The 24,166-nt window shown below is 43.5% G+C and overlaps 1 protein-coding gene across 2 annotated transcripts in view; it reads left to right on the top strand.

Annotated features, from left to right (window-relative positions):
- Positions 1-1,556: 1,556 nt before the first annotated feature.
- ADCY2 (adenylate cyclase 2) overlaps positions 1,557-24,166 on the top strand; it is a 435,519-nt gene continuing 412,909 nt past the window's right edge. Inside the window, exons 1-2 of one of the 2 annotated variants that reach the window (XM_034959722.3) lie at positions 1,557-1,925; positions 19,987-20,184. In XM_034959722.3, coding sequence (XP_034815613.1) covers positions 1,716-1,925; positions 19,987-20,184 — 408 coding nt within the window. In that variant the 5' untranslated portion in view covers positions 1,557-1,715. The remainder of the gene's footprint in view (positions 1,926-19,986; positions 20,185-24,166) is intronic. The other variant, XM_034959723.3, reaches the window with a different exon arrangement.

A 24,166-nucleotide genomic window follows, 5' to 3' on the forward strand; every position in this document is an offset into this window, starting at 1 on the left:
GGCATGGGGCCATTCGAGAAGGTTTTGAGGTCTTAGGTGGTGACAAAGGCTGAGTCCTGAGAGCTGGTCATCTCCTGGAAGAGATGAAAAGTGCATGGAACAGCCCTCTGGGCCTGCCCTCTGGGATGCTCGCTGGTGGCACGAGAAGGGAGGGCTCTTGTGCCTTGGATTCCTTGGGGTAAGGCTTTGGGGGAGGAGGTGGGATTTGGGGGCTCTTTGGGCCGGACCACACTCGAATAGGAGGAAACTTCCAGAAGGGTGGGTTCCTTTGGTGATAAGCAATGAAGCCCCTTCGGCTCCCAGGGCGAAGGCCAGCGGCCTCCGCTCCCACGCGTGTCGGGAGGAGACACTGTCCCTGGTGACATCCGCCCCCACAACGCTCCTGCCGGGTCTCTAGCGCCTCCTGCGTCCAGGCCCCCAAGGTGACAGGGAGGGAGCTACTCCCAGGGCCGACCCGCCCGCTCCCGCGCCCAGCCGCTCTCCCCGGCGCCCCTTTGCCGCCATCCCCGCTCAGCAGAGGCGCTCGGCGAGGACCACGACCAGCCACGGGGCACCTCTGTAAACCTGTGATATGACAGGCTTATACGGCACCTCCAAAGTGTGACTGAAGCTGAGCGTGCGGGGCGCAACGGACGCTGCCCCCGCGAGGCCGTGGCGGGGGCTCCCAGTGCAGTCACTGCCGCTTCACTTCCACATGGTGCCGGTCTCCAGTTAGTTCCGCTGGCGTTTCCGCGCCCTGCCGCCCTCGCAGGGAGCCCCGGCCCTCTCAAGAGGGCGGAGAGGATGGGGGAGCCCTCAACCCTGCTACGCTGAGGGGAAGAAGGGCTGGACGGCAAACCGGTGCCCACCGCGGGGAGGCGGGAAGGGTGGGAAATCCTCTCCAGCTCCCCAAAAGAGTGAAAAGGAGGGAGACCCCGCTGTCCTCTGACCCGCGTACTAAAGGAGGGACCCCCCGGGTCCTCTGACCCCGGCTGCGCTCTGTGACTGTGGGGGAGGGTGGGAGCAGGCCCCGCAGCCCACTAAGGGGTGGGGGAAACAGGAGGGTGGCAGCGTCCCTGCCCGCTGACCTTGAGGTAGTGGAGAGGAGCTTAGGAGCCCCGCAGTGCTCCGAGCCAGGTGGGGCGGGGGAGTGGTGGGGGTAGGACTCCCTCCCTCCACCCCTTAGGCTGTGTTCTCACTTCGTAGCGGGGAGGGCCGTCCCTCCCACCCCACCCACGCTGCACTCGGGATAGGGCAGAGGAGGTGGACGACCTGGTGGCTGAGTGTGGGAGGCCGGCGGGCGAGGACGACCCCGGGCCGGGGCGCAGCGGGAGCCCCTCAGTTCGCCACTCCTCCCACCGTACAGCCCCCGCCGTCCCCAGCCTGCAGCCGGGCCGTCGGGTGGGGGCCGACACCGCCCCTGCACGGAGGCCGGCTGCGCGCGGGGCGGGGAGCGGCGGGCGGAGGGCCCCGTGGAACCCGCCCCCTCCCGCGCGGTGGCGGTGGCGGCGGCGGCGCCGGGAGCTGCCCCCGAGGCCGCCGCTCGGCCCCCGCCCGCGCGTCAGCGCGCCCAGCCCGGGGCGCCGAGCTCCGCCCGCGCCGGAGGCCCCTGCGCGCAGCTCCGGGTGCCGGCAGCCGGGCCGGCCGAGGCGGCGCGGGGGTGGGACGCGGGCGGCCGCGGCGAGCGGCGCTGCCCGGGCCGGGCGCGCACGGCGGGCGCCCTGTGAGCGGCCCCGATGTGGCAGGAGGCGATGCGGCGCCGCCGCTACCTGCGGGACCGCGCCGAGGAGGCGGCGGGCGGCGGAGACGGGCTGCCGCGGTCCCGGGACTGGCTCTACGAGTCCTACTACTGCATGAGCCAGCAGCACCCGCTCATCGTCTTCCTGCTGCTCATCGTCATGGGCTCCTGCCTCGCCCTGCTCGCCGTCTTCTTCGCGCTCGGGCTGGTGAGTGGCCTCCCCGCGGGTCCAGCGCCGCGCCTTCCCCGGCCCTGAGAGGACCCCGGCCAGCCGAGCCGCGTCCCGCTCCGGGCTGCCCCTCGGCCCGCGGCAGCCCCTCGGCCCGCGGCTCCCTGCTTCTCCTGCTGGCCCGCGGCCCGGTGGGCTCTGGCAAGGGCTGCGGGCGAGAGAAAAGTTTCCTGGGAAGGCTCTTCCCAAAATAAAGTTCCCGAGGTGTTCACCAGGTGGACGGGCAGGGCGTGTGCTTTTTGCATCTTTGCGCACCCGCTGGCAAACTCTGCGCTTTCCGCCGGGCACCGCTGCCCGCAGCGCTCGAATAGGTCTTCCCCGACTCAGCCCTGGGCTTCCTGGGCGAGTCGCTGTCTCCTGCCCGGTTCCACTGGCGTGGCCCCACAGTTGGCATTTTAGTTGGGATTGGGCGTTATTCAACTCTGCAGAAAGCCTGCCTTGGGAAAGTGGTTAATGACAAGGAAAATGAAGAAGAAAAATTAAGTATACATCTTTGCCTTTAAATCTGTATGCATTTAGCCCTTTAGCCCGATAGACGGAAAGTGATGTGGTGTTGACTTGTGAATCAATCTTTCATCTCAGAGACTACAGTTAAGAAGCGTTTGGGATGGACGATTGCTTTCCCGTTTCTAAAGAAGTAACGTGTTTAGGGTTTTGGACAGGTTATTAAAGTGGATTTCATCACTAGGAGTATAATGCAGCTCAACAGCTGATGTCAGTTTTGCCAGTTTATATTTTTCAAGCAGAAATCCTTGGCTCGCTCCCTTGAAAAGTGAGGGGAAGTCTGTAGATGGCGATAACTTCCTGTTACTGATCTCTGAGTGTGTGGTTCAAACTTTTGCATTGCCTGTGACATGCATGTGCAGATTTTGTGCGAGGCATTGATTATCCACCAGTGAGTTTTTGTTTTTGTTTTTTTTCTTTTTTTAGTCAGTGGTTGATCTGTGAATGTGTCCACTGGGTGATGTATTTTGAGCTTAGAATATAAATATGTGCCTATATTTATATGTGTCCACCACCAAAGAAGTGGATGTTGCTTATATTTCACCATGCATAAAATAGCTGTCCTTGGTATTTGGCAATTTGTTTAGGATATCCGGAGCCAGATGGTGTTCAAATGTTATGCATGGGAAGAATTGTTACCATCATGTTTTTAAAAAATAAAAAAATTCCCCCACACCACTCAATGGTAGCTGTCTACTGATTGAGTTCAATGAGGTAAGAATAGAAATAGAATGTAGGAGGCCATGAAGTCACAGATCACACACTGGCTCTTGTACTATCAAACCTAGAGCAGAGAGTAACTTTTGATCCCTGTAGTCTAGATAGGAGTCCGGAGAAACCCTCACTCTCTCCACATGTAACCAGCCTTCTATGCTCTCTGGAATGGCATTTTTATCTCTCTTTACTACTTTTAGGAACAAAAAGGACTTGGGGAGAGACTTCTGCTCAGTCTCATGGGCAAGCAGGATCTCTAAAGTCATCTACTTATTATTTTTTACTTGCCAGGAAGAAAAGAAACATCAGAGTTTTCCTTTGGAAATCTGTTCTGCTGGGGCATTTCGGCTTGTGATTCTCTTGAACCTGTAATTCAAACCTGCTCTGGCTTGTTCTCTTCTAAATGGAAAGGAGCAGGTGATGACCTATTTATAGCAGCATTAATATATTTAAAGACAAGTGTGAAATTCATGCTTCCTCTGCACACACCACTTTGTTTTCTGTGATGGAGAATTCTAATTTCTTAAACCTCATTGGTAGAGATTCTTGAATGGGTCACTCAGAGATTTAGCATTATTGGGCTTAAAGCACCCTTCTTTGAATTGTCTTTGTTCTTTATATTTGTGTGTCTATATTCAATTCCTTTATGTTCCATTTTGCTTGGTGCATCTGTGGTAGTGGTATCCTTTTCAAAGCGTTTTCCAAGCATCTTTACTTTTCCTTGATAAATCAATCATTTTAATGCTCCTCTTGCCTTCAGCTAAATCATTTTAAGCACAAAGTGGGCATTTCCCACAGCATGGCTGTCACCTATGGTGAGGTCCAGAGACAGTGAAATGAATCCTGTCCTTGGCCATAGCTAATTCATGGTCTGATGTCTACTATGTGCACCCTTCAAAGAGATAAGCTGTGCAGAAATGTTCCAGAATCAGGGAGGGTTACTCAGTCTGATAGAAAAGCCACCTTCAGGCAGAGACCAGCTGCAGGACCAAGTCGGAAGGAGCTATGCCTAGGAGAAATGTGCCCTGTGTTCTGAAACCGGACCTGAGTTGGGACTGGGATGATGTTGGGCTCCCAACAGCCTGTTTCTATTTTGATTTTAGAAACACCATAACCAGCATCTCTGCTTTCCAAAACACGTTCTCCATCCAGATAGTCAACGATGGCTGGGGTAGGGACATTTGAAGGTAGAATAGGGCTAAGGTAAAGCTGTGTTCATGTAATTAGAGATGAGTTCATTTCTTGGGCTGGCAGGGCTTCGCTTCAGAGAGGTCTACCTTGGGAGGTGGGAATGGCTGCTTTGGGACCCTGCCAAGGTTTCCATGCTGGAGCACTTTACTTGAATAGCTGGGCTGTCATGCAATTCAGGAGCTAAGCAGATCTATTTTTGCTGCCTAAAATCTTGGACAGATTCCTTTTTTTCCCCCTGAATCTGCCTGATTTTGATTTCCATTAGACTTTCATCAGTTCTTATAGAAGTTTGGCAATCTGCTTAAAGCACATCCCTAGCCTCCTAGAGCATTTGGACTACAAAATGCTCTTAGCATAATGCAAGTACATAGAGATTTTTTTGCTGTATGTAATTGCCTTTGTAGAAGTGATTTGGAATACATACTAAAAAGAAAAAAGCAAGCTTCATTTTGATTTAATATTTCCCTAATTGATATTGTTCACAAAGTGATTTCACTTAATTTCAACCTTTGATCAATCCTTGATTCTGCATTGTTGGCCCTAAAGTTAAAGTAATCCTCAAAGTTTTATATGCTGTAAAAGTAAATTCTGAATTGAAACTTTACAGTCTTGGTTAATTTATTATTTTCTACATGAAAACTATTAAGTAGTTTTAATCCCATATTTGTGAAGAATTATTTGAAGACATGAAACTCAGTAAATATAAAATTTGATGGCATGTCTTGAATTTAAATATTCTGTTTAATAATATGAGTAATAGTTTCTGCTGTTTATCATGGAGAGTATTCATGAAAAATCTGATTTATAATTTTTTCACCATCAGCTTGTTGAGTGCCTACCAAGTGCCAGGAATGGCAATAATGCTGGGCATGGGGAACAAAATAAAATTGACCCCTGGCATCAGAAAACTCAGAGCTAATGAAATGAAATTTTAAGTCATAAATCTTATCATGTCACTTGGTTTTTAATTTTTTTCTTTTTCTTTTTCTCATTTTTTTCTCTTTCTACTTTGTTTTTTGGAACTGGTTTTTATTACTGAATGCATGAAAACCCTTTTTCAGAATTTAATACTCTCATTTATTATATCCAAAATCAGCCAGCTGTTTTCAAAATTTGCCTGTCAGTGTTAAGAAAGGTTGACATAATTTTTTTTTATTTTGTTAGGGTACCAGCTGGCTCCAGCCAGATTTGTTTTGGCTAAAACTTATGATTAGGAATAGTCAATATTTCAATATAAATGAAAAAATTGTATTCCATAATTTTAAGTAGTCAGAGAAATAAAGTAGATTTTTTTTTTAGTATGATACTGAAATAAGAGTATGCACTTTTATTAACTATAAATAGGTAATATATGTGACTGAGAATATGGCCCACCTTGTTTCTTTTATGGTGATGTAATGAGCTAGATATTTAAAACAATAACCAGAGGTATTTTTATGATGAATCAATTTTCCAACATCAGATATTTTTTCGAAGGGCAGATTTATCAGAGAGGTTCTTTTGTGTGTACATAGAGAAAGAATCTTATTCTTCCAAAACAAATTAACATAGCTAATTATTTGTAGAGGCAAACCAACTTTATTATTCCAGACAATCTTTCAGCACCCCCAATAGGTGGAAGAATCACCTCCTTCCTTGGGGGTTGAAGGATGGGAGGGCAGACAAATGTGCCCAACATCCCCTCTAAGAAGCAGGAAATTCTGTGCATGCTTTCTCTAGTTTCCCTTGTGGAAGGGAATAGAGCATGTTCTTAGGTATTGCAGTAAAGGTAACTAAAGATTCGTCTTTTTATGCATTTCTATACATGCAGGAAATCTTACTCTGCAGGTGCTTGTAATTTGCAACCAGTAATTCTCTAAGTCGTTTTAGTTATAATTTACTTGTGGTATAACAAAGGCCAAGGAAAAACTGTAATTTTCTGCAGGAAAGATGGTTGCAATTTAGAGGCCTAGCTAGAAAGGATTTGGAAGCATCCTTTGGATATTGAAATGTATGATTAAATATATACATGGCACCTTCCTTTCCCGTTTTGAAAGGACAGTGGAGTGAAATGGTTGAGAGCATCTGCCTGTGTGGGAGTTGTGGCTTTGTCCATTTCCACTTCTGTGACCTTGGGAAAATTGTTTAACCTATGTCTCAGTTTCCTTGTTTGTAAAATGGCATGGTACCTGCCTTGTAAGCTGATGGTCTCAATTAGTACATGCAAAGCCGTTAGAACAATGCCTGGCATAAAGTAAGCCTCCAGGACTGTTAGCTGTTCCTAGGTCTTTGTAGCTGCATTTTCACTGTTACTGTGAAAGAATACTGTAGTCACATTGCATTACAGCCAGAAAGGTGCTCATTCTACCGATGACGAAACTGAGACCCGGAGAAGTGAACTCATCTCTTCAAGGTCATGCAACTGCTACACTGTCACAGGGTCACAGGGCATTTGACTTTCCCTTGGTGACTTTGCTAGAGAAGATTGAAGGTCTAGAATTCCCAGCACTGGTCTTGGAAAATAGCAAGTTTTCTTGTTGAAATTTCTTACTGATATGAACAGCCTCAATCTTCATTCTGTGTAATGGAGTTACCTTTTAATGTTTTTCTCTTCCAGAGTTAAAGGAATTCAGTAGAGATGCTTCCTCATAATTAATTCACTGACGTGCTGGCATTATTTATTTTCATTATGCTAAATGTCCCCAGTGTCTTCCCCATCAAGTGGAGCCTCAAATGTGGCTATGCTTTTGTTGTCTGAGAAGTCCTGGCATATGCACCATGGGTGTGAGAATCATTCCTATTAAGCCGTGATTCTTACTGATAATTTAAAACCGAATATTCTACTAAAAATGGAACAACACTGTTAGAGCTGCGATATTCCTGTGTTGAAGGTGTTTTGTGTGTGATATATTTCATGAGAAATTGTCAGTGACAGGAGAGTCTGAGCTGGATGTTGGGCATACTCCACTGGTATACGGGTTCTTCCTACCACTTGATATTGACATCGAGACAATTCATTGAACCTGACTCATTTCTTCCTTCATTGAGTATTTAGAGCACCTGGGTTGGGGGGGCAAGCACTGTGATTGACATCACCCTGGATGGCACTCCACCCTGAACTGGCTCACCCCTCGCATGTTGACATGATCCCTTAAATACTGGTGACTGCTCTAGGGCAAGCTATCATCATTATCATATCTAAGGACCACAAGAGCTGAGGGCATTCAACTCTGACCCTCTCCACTTTCTGGATCTTCCTGAGTGGCTCCCCTCATCTTAAAGTCTCTTCCACGTCTCCGTGCCTTATATCCAAACGTTTGGGAGGACAGAAAAGGATTAACTTAGCTCATGGGTTTGGTCCATTTGACAAAATTAAGCCAGTGCTAATTCTTCAGTCCTTTTTTGGTATAAGGATGCAATAAAGAATCACAAGGGAGAGGATGAAGAGAGGGTTAGGAGAAGACTTTGTTTGTTCAACTGGTTTTGGCAATGTTAGACATAGTTTCTTTGGTTCCCTCTTTTTGCTTCTGCTTATACTTCTGTCTCCAGGAGCCAGATGCAGGTGAGAGTGGGGTAGACACAGTAAGAAAAACCTCAACCGAAAAAACCATTGTGGGCTGCTTTACCAGCTAGTTTTCTGACTCTGCCTAGAGTTCTAGAACAATTGTGCCAAGACAAAGAGAATGAAAACACAGACCTGACCATGGCTCATAGAGATGTGTAAGGCAGATTGTATCTCAGAGTTGAACCAAGTCACTTCTGAAAAGCTTGGTGCTGGAAATGGGAAAGTTCAATTATAGGGCAATTAAAATATGTTGAGTAAATAATTTATTGCATTTGAAACATATAGACAGAAAGTATAATACAATCGTTTCATTTTAAAAGATTGTAATTCTGAGGATTTCTCAAGGTGGTCATTATTTTCTGGGAGAGTCCCATGAATAAATCAGGTCTCTAGGGTCATCACCCCATAGAAAGTTCCTGGTAGAAAAGATGGCAGATCAGCACTATTGTAATGGGAGCCCTGCCTGCAAGATCTTGGAATTATGATTTCTACCCATTTATATCAATGTCCTTTGCTGTCTCTCAGACATAATGATGCTGGGGTATTGCAGCTAGGACAAGCCAGAGCTCAAAGGTGCTGGTTTTTATTCCTGTGTGCTTACTCCCAACACTGAATTATTTTTTTTGTGTGTATATGTGTGTGTGTGTGTGTTTTTAGTGTCCTGTATTTTTTTTTAGGTATATAGAGAAAAAAAGAGCAAATAATTTAGGTATCAAGTTACTAATGATCTGTGGTCATTATGAAAGAAATAAAATTTTAGACTAGTCCATTACTAGAACTAATTAAAATTATTGTTAAAAATTAAATACAGAGATCAGGTTAATGTGAATAAAACAGATAATCAGGAAATGTTAGCATAGTTCAGACATATGGTCAACCTAATGTCTAACTCTTTCCCATCATTGACTTGCAGTGCATTCAAATACACAACCTCCATGCTCTTTGGAATTGAATTTTAGGTGCATAAAATAGAATTACTCATTTGATTAATTCAATTAATATTTGATTCTCAGGCATAATCCTCATTAATCTCTATGTGGCTCATTTATAGTAAAATAAATTTTCATGAATCCATTTTGAACTAGAATATCTCTAATAGGAAATTTCTTTCTATATGCTCAACTAATTCCATTCTACTCTCTATCCTCAAATGTAAACTTCATATTGAAATTGGATTTTATCATTCTTTTACTTGTCTTTTTGTTCATTTTATCATATATAGACACATACACATAAATGATATATATGTGTGGTGTGTTATAGAAATTGAGATTCATTTACCTATTTTTTCCTTGTGGAGAATCAATTGCCACTGATCCATTTCAATTACTTTCTTCACATCTGTCATATATCAAAATTCTACATATGGTTGGTTGGTTATGGGCTGTTCTGCCCCATTGACTAAGTTTTTGTTTTGTTTTGTTTTTATCCTTTCAATGCTACACACACACACACACACACACACACACACAATTACTAAAGTGCTGTAATAAGTATTGTTGATTGTGGGGACAGTGAAACTTCTGCTTCAGTATCTTTGATAGTAGTAAGATTGTCTAGTATTTCTAATTTTATTTCTTGGGTCAGTTTCAGTAAGTTGTTTTTCTAGGAATTTTTGCATTTCATCCAAATTCTCAAATTTAACTGCATGCTCATTTTGATAATAATGTTCTCCTTTTGATGTTTTACATATGCTTTATTTTTTATTTTTATTTATAATAGTTTTTATATGCCTTCATGTATAATCTCACCAGATGTCTTTTTAGCTTTTTCAAGAACCATCCCTCTTTGTTTATCTTATCCATTACTTCTTTTGTGTGTGTTTTTATCTTTATTATCTCCTGTTACGTCAGTCAGAACATATTAGATTATGTCATGGAAACAACTCCAAAGTCTTCCTGGATTAACACAACACAACAAAGGTTTATATTTTGCTCAAGATACACGGTAAAGATGATTCAGTAGAGGGACTCTGCTGACAGTCCTGTCACTCAGGGTTTCAGGATGAAGGAGGGCACATCCCACAACACACTTCTTTCCTAATTGTTGCACCAAGGAGGAAAAGCTTGCTTCCATATCTAACTACTGGCGATGAACACTTTCCACATGGAAGTGACACATCACTTTCATTCATTTTTTATTGGCCAGAGTAAATGTTCTTAGTTGTCTTTGGTTGCCTTAAAAACCACCATAAAACTTAATGACTGGAAACACCACCATCATTTATTTTCCTCCTGAACCTGCAGTTTGGGCACATTTGCCAGTGGTGGCTCTTCCTTGCCCCATGCATTGGCTGGGGTGGTTTGAAGGTTGGGGCTTGCCTCCGTTGAAGGTTTACTCACTTCTCTGTCTGGTGGTCATGCTGGCTTGCAACTGAGATTCAGCTGGCACTGCTGGCCAGAACACCTTCATGTGGCCTCTCTTCATGATTACTTGACTTTCTCTTGATATGGGATCTGGTTTCAAGAATGATCATCCTAAAAGAAAAAGATGGAATTGCATGACATTTTTATGACCCTGTCTCTGAAGTCAGGGAATTCTGCCATACTGTATTGATTGAGGCATCCTGAAGACCCTCTCAGGTGGATGGTCAGTCTAAGGGGATAGAACCTAACTTGATGAAAGGAATGTCAAGCATACATGGGATGAAATGTAGATTGTCCCCATGTGTGGAAAATACCATCTGCTATGTTACCTTACATAGCCATGCCAAACTTTCATATGCCTGGAAGAAGGATGTATCAATTAACTTGTGCTGTGTAACAACCAAAAACTTAACAGATTTGAACTACTCTTTTTTTTTTTTTAGCTCATAATTATGTGGGTCAGGTCTTGGGTCTTCTGACCTAGGTTTCCCAGTTGATCTCTGCTGGTCTGTTTCATGTTTGTGTGCTCTACTGGCAGGTTAGTTAATTGCTGGATTACTCAAAATAGCTACATTTATGTGTGTGGCCAGTTGGCAGGCCATGGCTGTTGAATGGGGTGCCAGGTCACTCGGCTGTCTCCTCTCATTTAGCAGGCTAGCCTGAGCTTCTTTGCATGGAGTTCAGGAGCTTGCAAAGAGCAAGAGGAAAGGGACAAGCCCCACTGCCCAAATCTTTGTTCAAGTTATTGCTTGTGCCATGCACCTGCCATTAGATTGGCCAAATGGAGCCATGTGGCTAGAGCCAGATTCAGTGTAGGAGAGAATTACACATGGGCATGGATACAGGGAAGGGGATTATTGGAGCCAATTTGAATTTTTAAAAAAGCTGTAACAGAAAAGCAAACTAGAATGCTGAGCAACCCTAATTACTACAGCAGTCCACCTACCTGGTCACCCAATATATAGTTTATTCCCATTTATTTATTTATTTAGAGACAGGGTCTTGCTCTGTCATCCAGGCTGGAGTGCTGTGGCACGATCTCAGTTCACTGCAACTTTGACCTCCCTGGGCTCAACTTATCCTCCCATCTCAGCCTCCTGAGTAGCTGGGACGCAGGTGTGTGCCACCGTGCCCTACTAATTTTTTTTTTTCTTGTAGAGATGGAGTTTTGCCATATTGCCCAGGCTGGTCTCAAACTCCTGGGCCCAAATGATCTACCCACCTCAGTCTCCCAAAGTGCTGGGATTACAGGCATCAGCCTCTGTGCCAGGCCAATTTATTCCCTTTTGAAGAAAATATACATACTCCCTTTTCAGGAGAGATGACCCTAAAGTCTTGTCTGTGAAGGGCAGTAAGCTCAGAATCTAGGATCTCTAAGGGAAGGGCACTCTTTTGTTCAAAGGGACCAATGAATGTTCTTTTCTCCATCAAGCCTGGGTGTGGCTTCTGTGATCTGGAGACCAGTGGTCTAAAAAGACTTGTTATCAGCCATCTACCCAGCCACCTCATATACCTAGGATAACCACAGTAAACCCTTCTGCTATCCCAAAAGAAGGATGAAACTCATTGGCCCTTGGCTCACAGCAATTCTAAGTCCACCTGGGCAGGCAGGGTGAGGGTCCCTGGCCCAGAGACTAGAGATTGCTTCTTCATTACAACCAGACTCTTGTTTAGGAGATAGTCCCCTTTTCTTCTGTTTTATATGGCCTTTGAATCTTCCCTGGGAGGTCCTTCTTCTTTATTTACCATCCTCTTAGCTACATTTGAACTGAATACTTGGATATTCCCTTCTTGGGGGCTGAGTGACTTTCTCACCTCTTGTCTGCCATAAATAAGAAGGCACAGTTTCTCTTAAGTCTAGAACATCCATAGTTCAGGTTAGTTTTTTTTGAGGAACACAAATCTCTCAAAACTTATTCAACCTCGTAATGTCAATAGTCACAGCCAGAGTTCTTTTCAAGACATGCTTCTTGAAAGGTTTGCTATTTTTCTCTGCCTTCTCATGCTATGTCTGTCTCTCTCTCTTTCTCTCTTTCAGCTTCTATGTACTTTAAGCCTGTATGGGAAACACACTCTGAGTTTACTTTTCCCTGTGCCATTTTGTTCAGTTGAAATAATTTCCTGGCACCACACTCTTATTTAGAAGTTAACTTCAAGGCACCTTTATCCATTTGGTTTTCAACAATGGGTTATCTGAGGGTCGGATGAACTCCAACAGTGGTGGACATCGCAGATTGCATGGTGACTCTGTGGCCCATTGTCAACGTTCAGACCATTCTAAGGTCTGGTAACAAGACAGCAATTTTTCCTTTCTCAAAAGAAGAATAATTATCTCCACAGTTACTCAGAAGTCTTTGTAAGGCACTGGTTTGGGTGGAAAAGTCAGAACATTCAGGGAAATCTGAAGACAAACATGTTGTATTAGTCGTGTTTTCACACTGCTATAAAGAACAACCTGAGACTGGGTAATTTATCAAGGAAAGAGATTTAACTGACTCACAGTTCTGCATTGCTGGGGAAGCCTCAGGAAACTTACAATTGTGGCTGAAGGGGAAGGGGAAGGGGAAGGGGAAGGGGAAGGGGAAGCAAGGCATGTCTTCATATGATGGCAGGAGAGAGAGAGAGCGCGAGCAATGGGGAACTGCCAAACACTTTTAAACCATCAGATTTGGGTGGGGACACACAGCCAAACCGTATCACATGTCTAGTCAGCCAAAGGGTGGCGAAAGGTGGTGCAGCTTGGTGAAAAGGTCGATGGGCGTCTGTTGCTTCTGTGTAGCCGCTGACTCTGTGCTTCAGCAGCCAGTGTCTGCTGGGCCCCCATTCATCAATGGCCACAAGTTGGGAAGAAGAGCAGGACATAGAGCCAGGGAGAGTGAGGATGTGCAGAAGCCGGCCTGGGACCCCGTGAGTGTCCATCGTCATGTCTGACCATGAAGACTTGCCTCACTGTTGCCTCAAAATTCTGGCACAGATTCTGGCACAAATTCCTTTCTCTTCAGTTCTTTTTTTTTTTTTTTTTGAGACAGAGTCTCGCTCTGTCGATCCGGCTGGAGTACAGTGGCACAATTTCGGCTCACTGAAACCTCTGCCTCCTGGGTTCAAGTGATTCTTTTTTTTTTTTTTTTTTTTGAGACGGAGTCTCGCTCTGTTGCCCAGGCTGGAGTGCAGTGGCGCGATCTCGGCTCACTGCAAGCTCCGCCTCCCGGGTTCACGCCATTCTCCTGCCTCAGCCTCCCGAGTAGCTGGGACTACAGGCGCCCACTACCACGCCCGGCTAATTTTTTGTATTTTTAGTAGAGACGGGGTTTCACCGTGTTAGCCAGGATGGTCTCGATCTCCTGACCTCGTGATCCGCCCGCCTCGGCCTCCCAAAGTGCTGGAATTACAGGCGTGAGCCACCGCGCCCGGCCTCAAGTGATTCTTGTGCCTCAGCCTCCCGAGTAGCTGGGTTTACAGGCATGTGCCACCATACTCAACTAATTTTTTGTATTTTTTTAGTAGAGACGGGGTTTCACCATGTTGGCCAGGATGGTCTTGATCTCCTGATCTCGTGATCTGCTCGCCTCAGCCTCCTAAATGGGTGGGATTATAGGCATGAGCCACTGTGCCTGGCCCCTTCTGTTCAGTTCTAACCAAGAACTCCAGAGGGAAGGGGATTCTGGGAAAGGTAACAAGCAGCAAAACTGACACCTAAGCAACTCAGTTCAGTATTTGAACTTGTAATTTTCCCACCAGACACCACTGTTACCACGCACCACAAATGTTGATGTGCACTGTTTTCATTATTCTTTAAAAATTTACATTAGGTGGCTATTATTATTATTATTATTTTGAGACAGTCTTGCGGTGTCACCCAGGCTGGCATACAGTGGCACAATCTTGGCTCACTGCAACCTCCGCCTCCCGAGTTCAAGCGATTCTGTTGCCTCAGCCTCCTGAGTAGCTGGGATTACAGGCATGTGCCACCATGCCTGGCTAATTTTTGTATTTTTAGTAGAGACGGGGTTTCATCATGTTGGCCAGGCTGGGCTCGAACTCCTGATCTTGGGCAATCTACCCACCGCAGCCTCTCAAAGTGCTGGGATTACAGGCGTGAGCCACCGTGCCTAGCCAGGTGGCTATTATTAAAAAGTAAAAAAGCAAAAAAACAAAAAACCAAAAACAAAAACAAAAAACAGATGCTGGTGAGGTTGTGGAGAGAAAGGAACACTTTTACACTCTTGGTGGAGTGTAAATTAGTTCAGCCATTGTGGGAGACAGCGTTACGATTCCTCAAAGACCTAAAGACAGAAATACCATTCAACCCAGCAATCCCATTACTGGGTATATATCCAAAGGAATATAAATCATTCTATTATAAAGACACATTTATGTGAATATTCATTGCAGCAGCATTCACAACAGTAAAGACATGGAATCAACCTAAGTGCCCATCAATGGTAGACTGGATAAAGAAAATGTGGTACATATACACCATGGAATACTATGCAGCCATGAAAAACAACAAGATCATGTCCATTGCAGGGACATAGATGGAGCTGGAGCCCATTATACTTAGCAAACTAATGTAGGAACAGGAAACCAAATACTGCATATTCTCACTTGTAAGTGGGAGCTAAATTATGAGAACACGTGGACACATAGAGGGGAACAACACACACTGAGGCCTATCTGAGGAGGGTGGAGGGTGGGAGGAGGGAGAGGATCAGGACAAATAACTAATGGGTACTAGGCTTAATACCTGGGTGATGAAATAATCTGTACAACAAACCCCCAGGATTCAAGTTTCTTCTGTATCAAATCTGCACAATTACCCCTGAACTTAAATGTTAAAAATAAAATAAAATAAAATTCACATTATGTTTTACTTTTCATTCTAAAGGTTATTCAGAATTGTGCTTTTTATCTTATATGTGGTAACTTTTAATTTACATTTTTGTGATGAACTTTTAAGATAAATTATGCTGTAATCAAAGAACTTGGGTCTGTGTGATAACTCTTCTTTGAAATCTTTGGAGGTTGCCTGACACATGATTTTTATAAATATTCCACATGCACTTCAGAAGAATATTGTTCCACCTAATGGTTGCGTGTGGAATTCTGTATTTTTCAATTAGGCCAAGATGACTAATTATGATGTTCAAATCCTTTAACATCTTTTCTTGTTTGCATTTTTATTTTATTTGCTTGGCCTATCAATAGCAAGATGGGGAGCTGAAATTGTCTGCTCTTAGTAGATTAGTTTACTTTTTTTCTCTGATTTTCTAAATTTTTGCTTTATATAGTTTGAGGCTATTTTATTAGTTTTATAGATGTTTAAAATTATTATAATTGCCTATTTATTCCTTTCACACCTCATGGTAAAATGGAGTATGACTATGTATGTAGATAAGAATAAAAATTGTCTATTTATCTATATACATATGAAAAACTATATCTCCACACATCCATTTGTAGTCAAATGTTTATCAAAGCTAAAGGCTGATTTCATTTTTCCTAGTAATTACTGTCATTTGTGGTACACCTGTGACATACGAAACGCCCAGAAGCCACACCAAATCTGGATGACTGCATGTGAAGAAGCCGGCTGAGGGACATTCGGCTTCTCCCACTGAAAAATCACAGCAGGAAGTGATGGAAATTGGTTTCTACCTTTGGTCTTGCTGACTTCAAAGCATTTCACTAAAATATAATTTTTTTAATTAAATAGAAAGGCAGTATTTTACATTAGACTGTCTTTTACCACCCTCATACAAAATAGTACTGTTCAAAGAAAAAAGAAAAAAGAAAAAGTACATTGAAAAGAAAGAAAATACAGACAAGCTGTTACTGCATGGAAAAACATCTAAGAAACAAAGGAATTGTCACATAAGGAATAAAAGTGATGGGTATTTAATAGGCCTAGCAATTAGAAGCCATCTGAAATTACCAGAAAATGCATGGAAAATGAAGGGATAAAATGCTTAGAGTGGAAGGAACCCATTATCATCACAGTGGATGATACCATAGTCAAAATCTCCTGCTTTAAAGGCATTTTCGTACATTTCATTTAGTATGCATTAAATGGTAAATTTTATTTTACCTTGTTAAAGCCATTTTTAAAAAGACATTTTAGTATATTTTAGGTAATATTAAAAGGATTTTGGTACATTTTATTTAGTTTGCATTATATGATATTTTTTTCCACAAAGGGAGGAGGGGTGAGGATACATAGGAATATTTAATTGAGATTGATGATGGTTTTAATGGTTTAGTTTGCTTATTTTAAGCTAGTCTGTCTGTTTTATATTCTAATGTTTGAAAACAACTCAATCAGAAGAACATGGCCTCGGGGTGTACCTTGCTGGCTTCCTTCCTTTCTCCATCTGCTGGGAGCTGGACAGGAGAGAGGAGGAGCTGTCATCCTAGGTCTGAGGGTGTCTCTTTATTCCATTGACTTAGCCTTAAGAAAAACGCATGTTGCAGGCAGCGAGGCCAGGGAAGACTGTGGCCAGTAAGCTCATACATCCTCTAGTGAATACTCTTGTGTTCTTCCCATGACACCCTCATGCAAGGTTCTCAAAACTCCTTCAGAGTTAGCATTCAAAGGCAGATACAGAACAAACTGGTGGCTGTTCTCTTCCTTGAAGAGTCTCTGTTTTTCACTGGGCCCAGCTTTTGCAAAGGTTAGGGTCACAGGCCTCACAAGCAGCAGCTGACTGTCTCAAGCCGTTGGCCGTCTGAGCCTCTGGCTCACCCTCCGAGGTGGGGGTGTGTGGTCTGAGGATGATGCTCCTCCTTTGCAGTGCAGAACCCACCTGCTAACGTCACCCAACTGGGGAGGGCAGGCACACCACCAGCCACCGAGGATCATGACCTAGATTAGGACTTCAGAGGTCAAAGTCCTCTTTATAGTTTGCAACTGCATTGTCATAAAGATGTATGTAATCTTTGACCCTAAGAGTTTGTGCTTTTTTGGCTGCTCTCATTTTGAAAGAAATTTAAACATTTTTGCAGGACTCTAAGAGGGTTGTAGGACCCAGACACTGTGCTCACTGTGACTAATGATGGAGAAGTCACCTGCAGCCCTGACAAATCACATCTCGGGGATCTGATTTTTTAAAAAGAGAGAGAAAAAATAGAGAGTTTACGATTTAGAACCAAAATCAAAATTAAGTCTTACATACTTTACCCAGAAAAATAAGACATTGGGTCTCTGTCTTGTTGACAGAGAGATCCTTTAAAAGAGAAGCACGGGAAAGCTCTTACAGGTCATTCCGTTTCTCCTCTGCTTCCTGGAAGGACTATATCAGCATCTTCTTGTTTCCTGGTTCCCTCCTCTACTAATTGTCACTTTACAGTCATGCATATTTTTGCACGGTTTTTCAGTCTTTCTGGAGATCTAAGAGCCAGGAAAGTCAATGATTGTTTCGCCCCTGCTGGGATAATGAAATGACTGGAAAAAAAAGTCATACTAGGAAATAGGTTTCCTGATTATTTACTGGTTAGTTTTCTGTCCACAGCTCAGTGAGGTTCATTTGGGGAGGTTTAAATTAAATCAGTTTTCATGGCACCATGTGTGTAGTGATCATAATCTCAGATTTGATGTCCTCAGATGACACGCTGTCATGTCCCACGTGTCCATTTGTTCGTGGTGTCTGAGTGCCAGGGAGCGCTCGCAGCCTGGCAGACACCTAATACCCTTTTGCAGTAATTGTAAACTGTGTCTGAGGGTAAGAGTAATAACTTAGGCACTTAATCGTGGATAAAAATAGCAGTGGAGGGAGAGAAAAAGAACATCTCATTTGATCCACTTGTTTTCTGCCAGTTCTGGAAACACACATTCTTTCGGCCACGGCAACAACTAGCCCCATTCGGTTGAGCTCACTGTCTGCTGCAGGACCACAGACCCACAGGCCATCCCTGGCTGGAGGCCTGTCTCACCCACCAGCTGGACAATCCATGGCAGCCCTTCTCTGTGCCTCAGTTTCGTCAGCTGTAGAATGGAACTAACACTAGTGCCCCCCATCCTGCCTGCCCCCACCAGGATGGTTGTTGTAAAGATTAAAGAAGTTAATATATGTAAGCCTGCTTAGCACAAGTAGCACTTACTAGCATTTACCATTCTTGTTGTTCCTCTTGCCTCTTTCCCAGGCATCATTTAACACACATAATTGTGGGAGAGAAAGGGAAACGATGTGAGTTAAGAGGGCTTGGATGCTGGTTTTTTCCCTCCTTGGGAACCAGAACCCCGTGTGGATTTTTGGCTGGTCTGCTCTGTTTCCCCATCTCCCTGTGCTTCGTTGCTTGGTATTTGCATGGAGCCATTTCCAGTGTGAAGTTAGAGCTGCCAATGGGTGGAATGAACCTTGTGCCCACCTGTAAAGAATAGAGATCACCAGACAGACAGTCCCTTTGTAAGTCCCATATATGGTCCCAGCCTTGGGGTTTGTTTTTTTTTTTTTTTTTTTTTTTTTGAGACGGAGTCTCGCTCTGGCGCCCAGGCTGGAGTGCAGCCGCGCTCTCGGCTCACTGCAAGCTCCGCCTCCCAGGTTCACGCCATTCTCTGCCTCAGCCTCCGGAGTAGCTGGGACCACAGGCGCTCTCCACCACGCGCGGCTAATTTTTTTTTTTGTATTTTTAGTAGAGACTGGGTTTCACCGTGTTAGCCAGGATGGTCTCGATCTCCTGCCCTTGTGATCTGCCCGCCTCGGCCTCCCAAAGTGCTGGGATTACAGGCGTGAGCCACCGCACCCGGCCGGTTTTTTTTTTTTTTTTAATAGAAGTGTCTATGGATATTTCCGTAACTACACATGTTTGGGTGAGGATTAAAGACCTTACGCTGTGTTCTGTTCCATAGTAAACGCTGTCCATAGCAAGCTTCCAGCATAATGTTTTGCAGAAGCTAAAGCCTAAGCCCAGGCTTGTGTAACCAAATGAAACATAATGTCTGTATGTGGAGTTGAACTTGTGTAGAATGGAAATAGTGGGTCTTTGTCATGTGGTAAGGAAGAGATAAATAAAAAAAAATTGTGTGTCAAAATAAATGTAAAGAAATACATTAGTAAGAAGTGAATACTAAATGCCCATTTTCTTTTTGCTTGTTTCTTTTTGCCATGTTTGTTATTTTATTTTCTCCACCTCTCTTGAGAGAGAAATAACAAACATGGCGCCCTCCTGTATGCATTTCCCGCTCCCTCACTTTCCATATTCAGCACTTTCTGACCCTTTTCTATTAACCCATGATCCCATCAAAACATTAATTGCCATGCATTAAAATAAAAGCTCATCACTTTAAAGACAGATAATTTTGAAAGAAGTTTTTTAAATAAAACATTTAAAATCCATTTGCAAGATAGTTTTCTAAGGCCGGGGTATTTCTGCTCCTCTGATTCAGGGAGGGAAGTTGGTTGTCTTATTTTCTCCTGGCATTAATGTGTTCTTACATTCACTTCTGAATAAAATCCATTTCTGCATTTATCAGGGAAGATGTAACTTTGATGAGATATTGTTTGTCCTATTTTAAATATCCAACATTGGATTATCTATTTAGAAAAACATGCTTATTTATTATGAAAGTTGAATTTTAAATGTTCAAACTGTTCTACTTTCAAAACAATTTCTTAAACCCAATATATTCTGACATTGACAAGTGTTGATGACATTTTAACAACATAAATCATTGGTATCACAGTGTCTCTAAATGGTAACTTTTCCATGTATTTTTTTATCTCCTCAGGAAGTTGAAGACCATGTGGCGTTTCTAATAACAGTTCCAACTGCCCTGGCGATTTTCTTTGCGATATTTATCCTGGTCTGCATTGAGTCTGTGTTTAAGAAGCTGCTGCGCCTCTTCTCGTTGGTGATATGGATATGCCTTGTTGCCATGGGATACCTGTTCATGTGTTTTGGAGGCACCGTCTCTCCCTGGGACCAGGTAAGGTGTGAAAATATTTTTTTGTACTTCTTTTATGTCTTGATTTGTGACATACTTAGTTCTGTAAACAACTTGGCCTTAAACTATGAAGAGGAGTCCTATAACTGAGAGCAGAGTCTATTTTTTTCAATTTATATTGCTAAAATTTATTTTTAATCAACAAATTATAATTGTATGTATTATGGGGTACAAGGTATATGTATTTATATCTGTATGTATGTGTATTTGTATAGATGTGTATGTGTATATATATGTGTGTGTATATAATTGGATACATATGTGTTTAATATAAAATTAAATCTAATTATATGCAACATGTCACTTCCATAGTTTTTTGGTGAGAAGCTTTAAAATCTACTCTTTAAGCAATTTTGAAATATACAATACATTATTATTAACTATGGTCAGCATGTTATGCAATAGATCACTGAATCTTATTCCTCCTGTCTAACTGGAAGTGAAATAAGCCAGGCACAGAGGACAAAGGCTTTTGAAATAGCTGTCTTTGACTCATGGTCAAAGTCACTCTGTCCCCATTTTAGCAAACCCATCGTACCACAGCCAAGGAGCTGGCCGGGGCCTCATACTGTCACTTGTTTCGGATAGCTGAGCTTCAATTCTGTCCGTAGCCTTGTTTTACATCTCGAACCACAGTTTCGACAACTCAGTCCTTCTGTTTCCGGAGTGCCTTGTCTAGGCTTCCTATTTCTCCAGGTGCTTGCAACCCTCCAGGACTGGTTGTTGTCCTTAAATTCCTTCTCAATTACTAGAATTTTCCTACTTAAAGACCCTTCCTACTTCTGTGACACTGATTTTCCCTCCACATGGTCACAAGCTATTGAAAGGGTGGCTTCGGATACCTGCTGAAAAACCCACATTCATTCATTTTGCACCTGTTGAGGCTCTGGGCCTCAGGTCATATCCTGAGGAGAGTGTTGTCTAACTATTGGCTTTTTTTGTAGTGCTGCTGCTATGTGGGTGGCTGCTCCCAGCATATTCATCTGACAGCATGATAAATGGTGTGTTGTCTAGGGGACAGGCCTAGGCTGAGATGTGAGCTACTAGTTTAGAGCTTGTCAACCAAGACATGGAGTTTTAAAGCCATCCAGGGAGAGGGTGACTGAGTAGCTGAGAGGGCTGTCACAGGGTTGATGGGGACATTGAGAGCCAGGGATGTGCCAGGAACAGGATCTGGAAAGGAATAGAGGAGCCATGATGGGGAGAAGAGAGCCAGTGAGGGTACACTGCTGTAGAGGTGAAGCAGGGAGGGTTTCCAGGGTTTCCAGAGGGTGTGGACAGAATGGCTCAAAAGCCATGTCAAGGACAGAATACTGTTGGTGTGCCTCAGTTGGAAAGAGCCCAGAGATGAGCTGGCCAGTGGGTTCTGTGGGTAAGTAGTCATGTGACCTCTGCCAAGCCATTATTCTCTTTGTGCCTCCATTTCTTGGGCAAAGGGAGGAGGCTGGACTAAGTGAACTCAAGTTAGTCTTTATGGCTCTAAGAGGACACTGTCATAGTGGACACAAGACCTGGCAGGCGCCATCACCTCTCCTTTATCACTCTCCCACTAGAGCCCCTTGGAGGGCTGGGCGCTGCCCCCATGCTCTGTCTGGCTTCTTCCTCTCCCTCACACTCCCCGCTCTCTCCTTCACTCTCTGTGCTCCTGATGCCACTTACACTCTGTCCTTCCCCACTCAATTAGAAATCCTGGCTAATACAATTAGACAAAATACTACATAACAATAAGGTAAACATGAGAGGGAGAAAGAAAATTCTAATTATCTGCAGATGACCATACTATCTATACAAATAAACTGGGAGTCTCAGATCAACTAACAGAACTCATAAGAGAGCCCATCACGACTGCAGGATCAATATAAAAACAATAGTATTCTTATGCATCAACATTGACCAATTAGAAAAGGTAATTTTTAAAAATTACTGTTTAAAAATTTTCTCCCCCAGCAGCCTAGACATCCTGTTGCGTGCATACTGGTGCCCAGGTAATGTAAACAGGAGAACAGTTAAGATCCTGCTTGTCTGTTGCCTGGATCTGGTGGTCTCTCCTTGCACCAAAGCCATCTTGTTTTAATGTTACAGGTTTCTAGGAAGACTTACTATCTGGGAGGCCAAGTACCTCTTCTTGTTCAGAATGTTTTTAGCTCACTTTTTCTTACGGATCAGTTTGTCATGTTCAATGAAAAGTCCATTTGGGTTCTGGATTTAAATTATATTGAATTTCTAAATTTTTGTTATGAAAGATATTTAAAGCCTAAGAATTAATGAAAGGGTAGTGTATAAAACATCCAGAAATATGCTCTTTTTGTGTTTCGTCTTTTCATTAAATGGCATGGCGTGTCTCTCAAAGAATTCTGATTACTTTTTGTGTCCTTCGGAGACTCTTTTTTTCTTCATAAAATCAATAATAATTTTCGTTAGACTCAATCTTAGGTACCTAAAGTCTTTTTGTTGTTTTATAAACAGAATTTTTTAAATTACCTTTTCTAATTGGTCGGTGTTTATATATAATAATACTATTGTTTTTATGTTGACCTCACAGTGTCCGTGGGCTCTTCTGGGTTCTGTTAGTTGATCTGAGACTCTCAATTTATTTGTATAGAATTTTCTTTCTCCCTTTCATATCCTTAATTTACCTTATTCTGATGTAGTATTTTGTCTAATTATTTTAGCCAGGATTTCTAATTGAGTGGGGAAGGACAGAGTGTAAGTGGCATCAGATGTTTAACTTGATGGGAACATGGAAGATTCCAGTAATACAATGTTTGCTTTATCATTGTTACTATTTATAATAGAACCAATTAATCAGGATAAGGTCCTTTTGTCTGTCTGGAATGTTCTTGTCCACAGGTTGCATGTCCTTAGAACGATCTTTCCTGACCCCTATCTGTCACTTCATAAGGCAGCATCACTCACCTTGCTTGAGTGTTTCCATGGCACTTAGGGCGACTTATAGAACCTTAAATTACAGGACACACCCCTCTCTTTGTTTATTGATTGTCTGCTGCTGGAACATAAACTTCTGGGCAGGGACGTGACTGTCTCTCCAGTATCCTATCCTTGCCCTTAGCAGAATGCTGTCCAGCCATTGGCAGCCAGTAGCTTCTCATTTCATATGTTCATTGACAGATGACTGTATTTTCATCTTCAGGTTTGTTGTTGTTATTGTTTGTATTTTAACCTTTTTTGCTGTTGTTGTTTTATAACATGTATTTTGTTTTTTTGACACCATCTGCCTGCTTTTAAAAATCTCCCTAAGGATCATAAACATGCTTGTATCATAGTCATTTTCTCAAGACTGACTACTCTCAGGTGTTGAATTTGTTGGCCAAATTTCTTGGTTTTAGCTCTCCCCGTGTACCTTGACATTTTTGCTTTTACATACGTCTTGAATTCGAATATATTCACCTCTGCCCCTAATATAACCCCAACCATTCTGTGGTTGTCTTTCCCACGCCACTGGGGCCCTGGATCGTGAGTGTATATGAGGCTCAGCCCAGGTATTCCATGTTAATTTTGCAGGTTGGGAGGCCAGCTCAACCTGCGGCCTGGGGATGTTTCTGGGAGGAGCACAGCTATGTCTGCTAGGCCCTCTCACCCAGGGCATGATGCTCAAAAAAGGTCATAGCCAGGCTCAGTGGCTGTAGCTGTTTTTGCCCACTATTCCTAAGCCAGGAGCATTGGCAGGGTGTGTGCCTCATGCAGTGAACCGGCTCACACCCCTTGGAGAGACATCGAGTCCTGCCCCTCCTAGAGCCTGAAGTCCTGCCCAACACTTCTAGCTGCCCCTGTCCATTCTATGGGAATGGGGGTTTAAAATGAAATTAAAAACAAAAGTCTACCTTCTGTTTTTGTTTTTGTTTTTTTTTTTTTTGAGACTGAATCTCACTGTCACCCAGGCTGGAGTGCAGTCGTGCGATCTCGGCTCACTACAACCTCCGCCTCCTGGGTTCAAGCAGTTCTC

The sequence above is a fragment of the Pan paniscus genome, chromosome 4, assembly GCF_029289425.2.
Source record: "Pan paniscus chromosome 4, NHGRI_mPanPan1-v2.0_pri, whole genome shotgun sequence".
NCBI classification, from domain to species: Eukaryota; Metazoa; Chordata; class Mammalia; order Primates; family Hominidae; genus Pan; species Pan paniscus.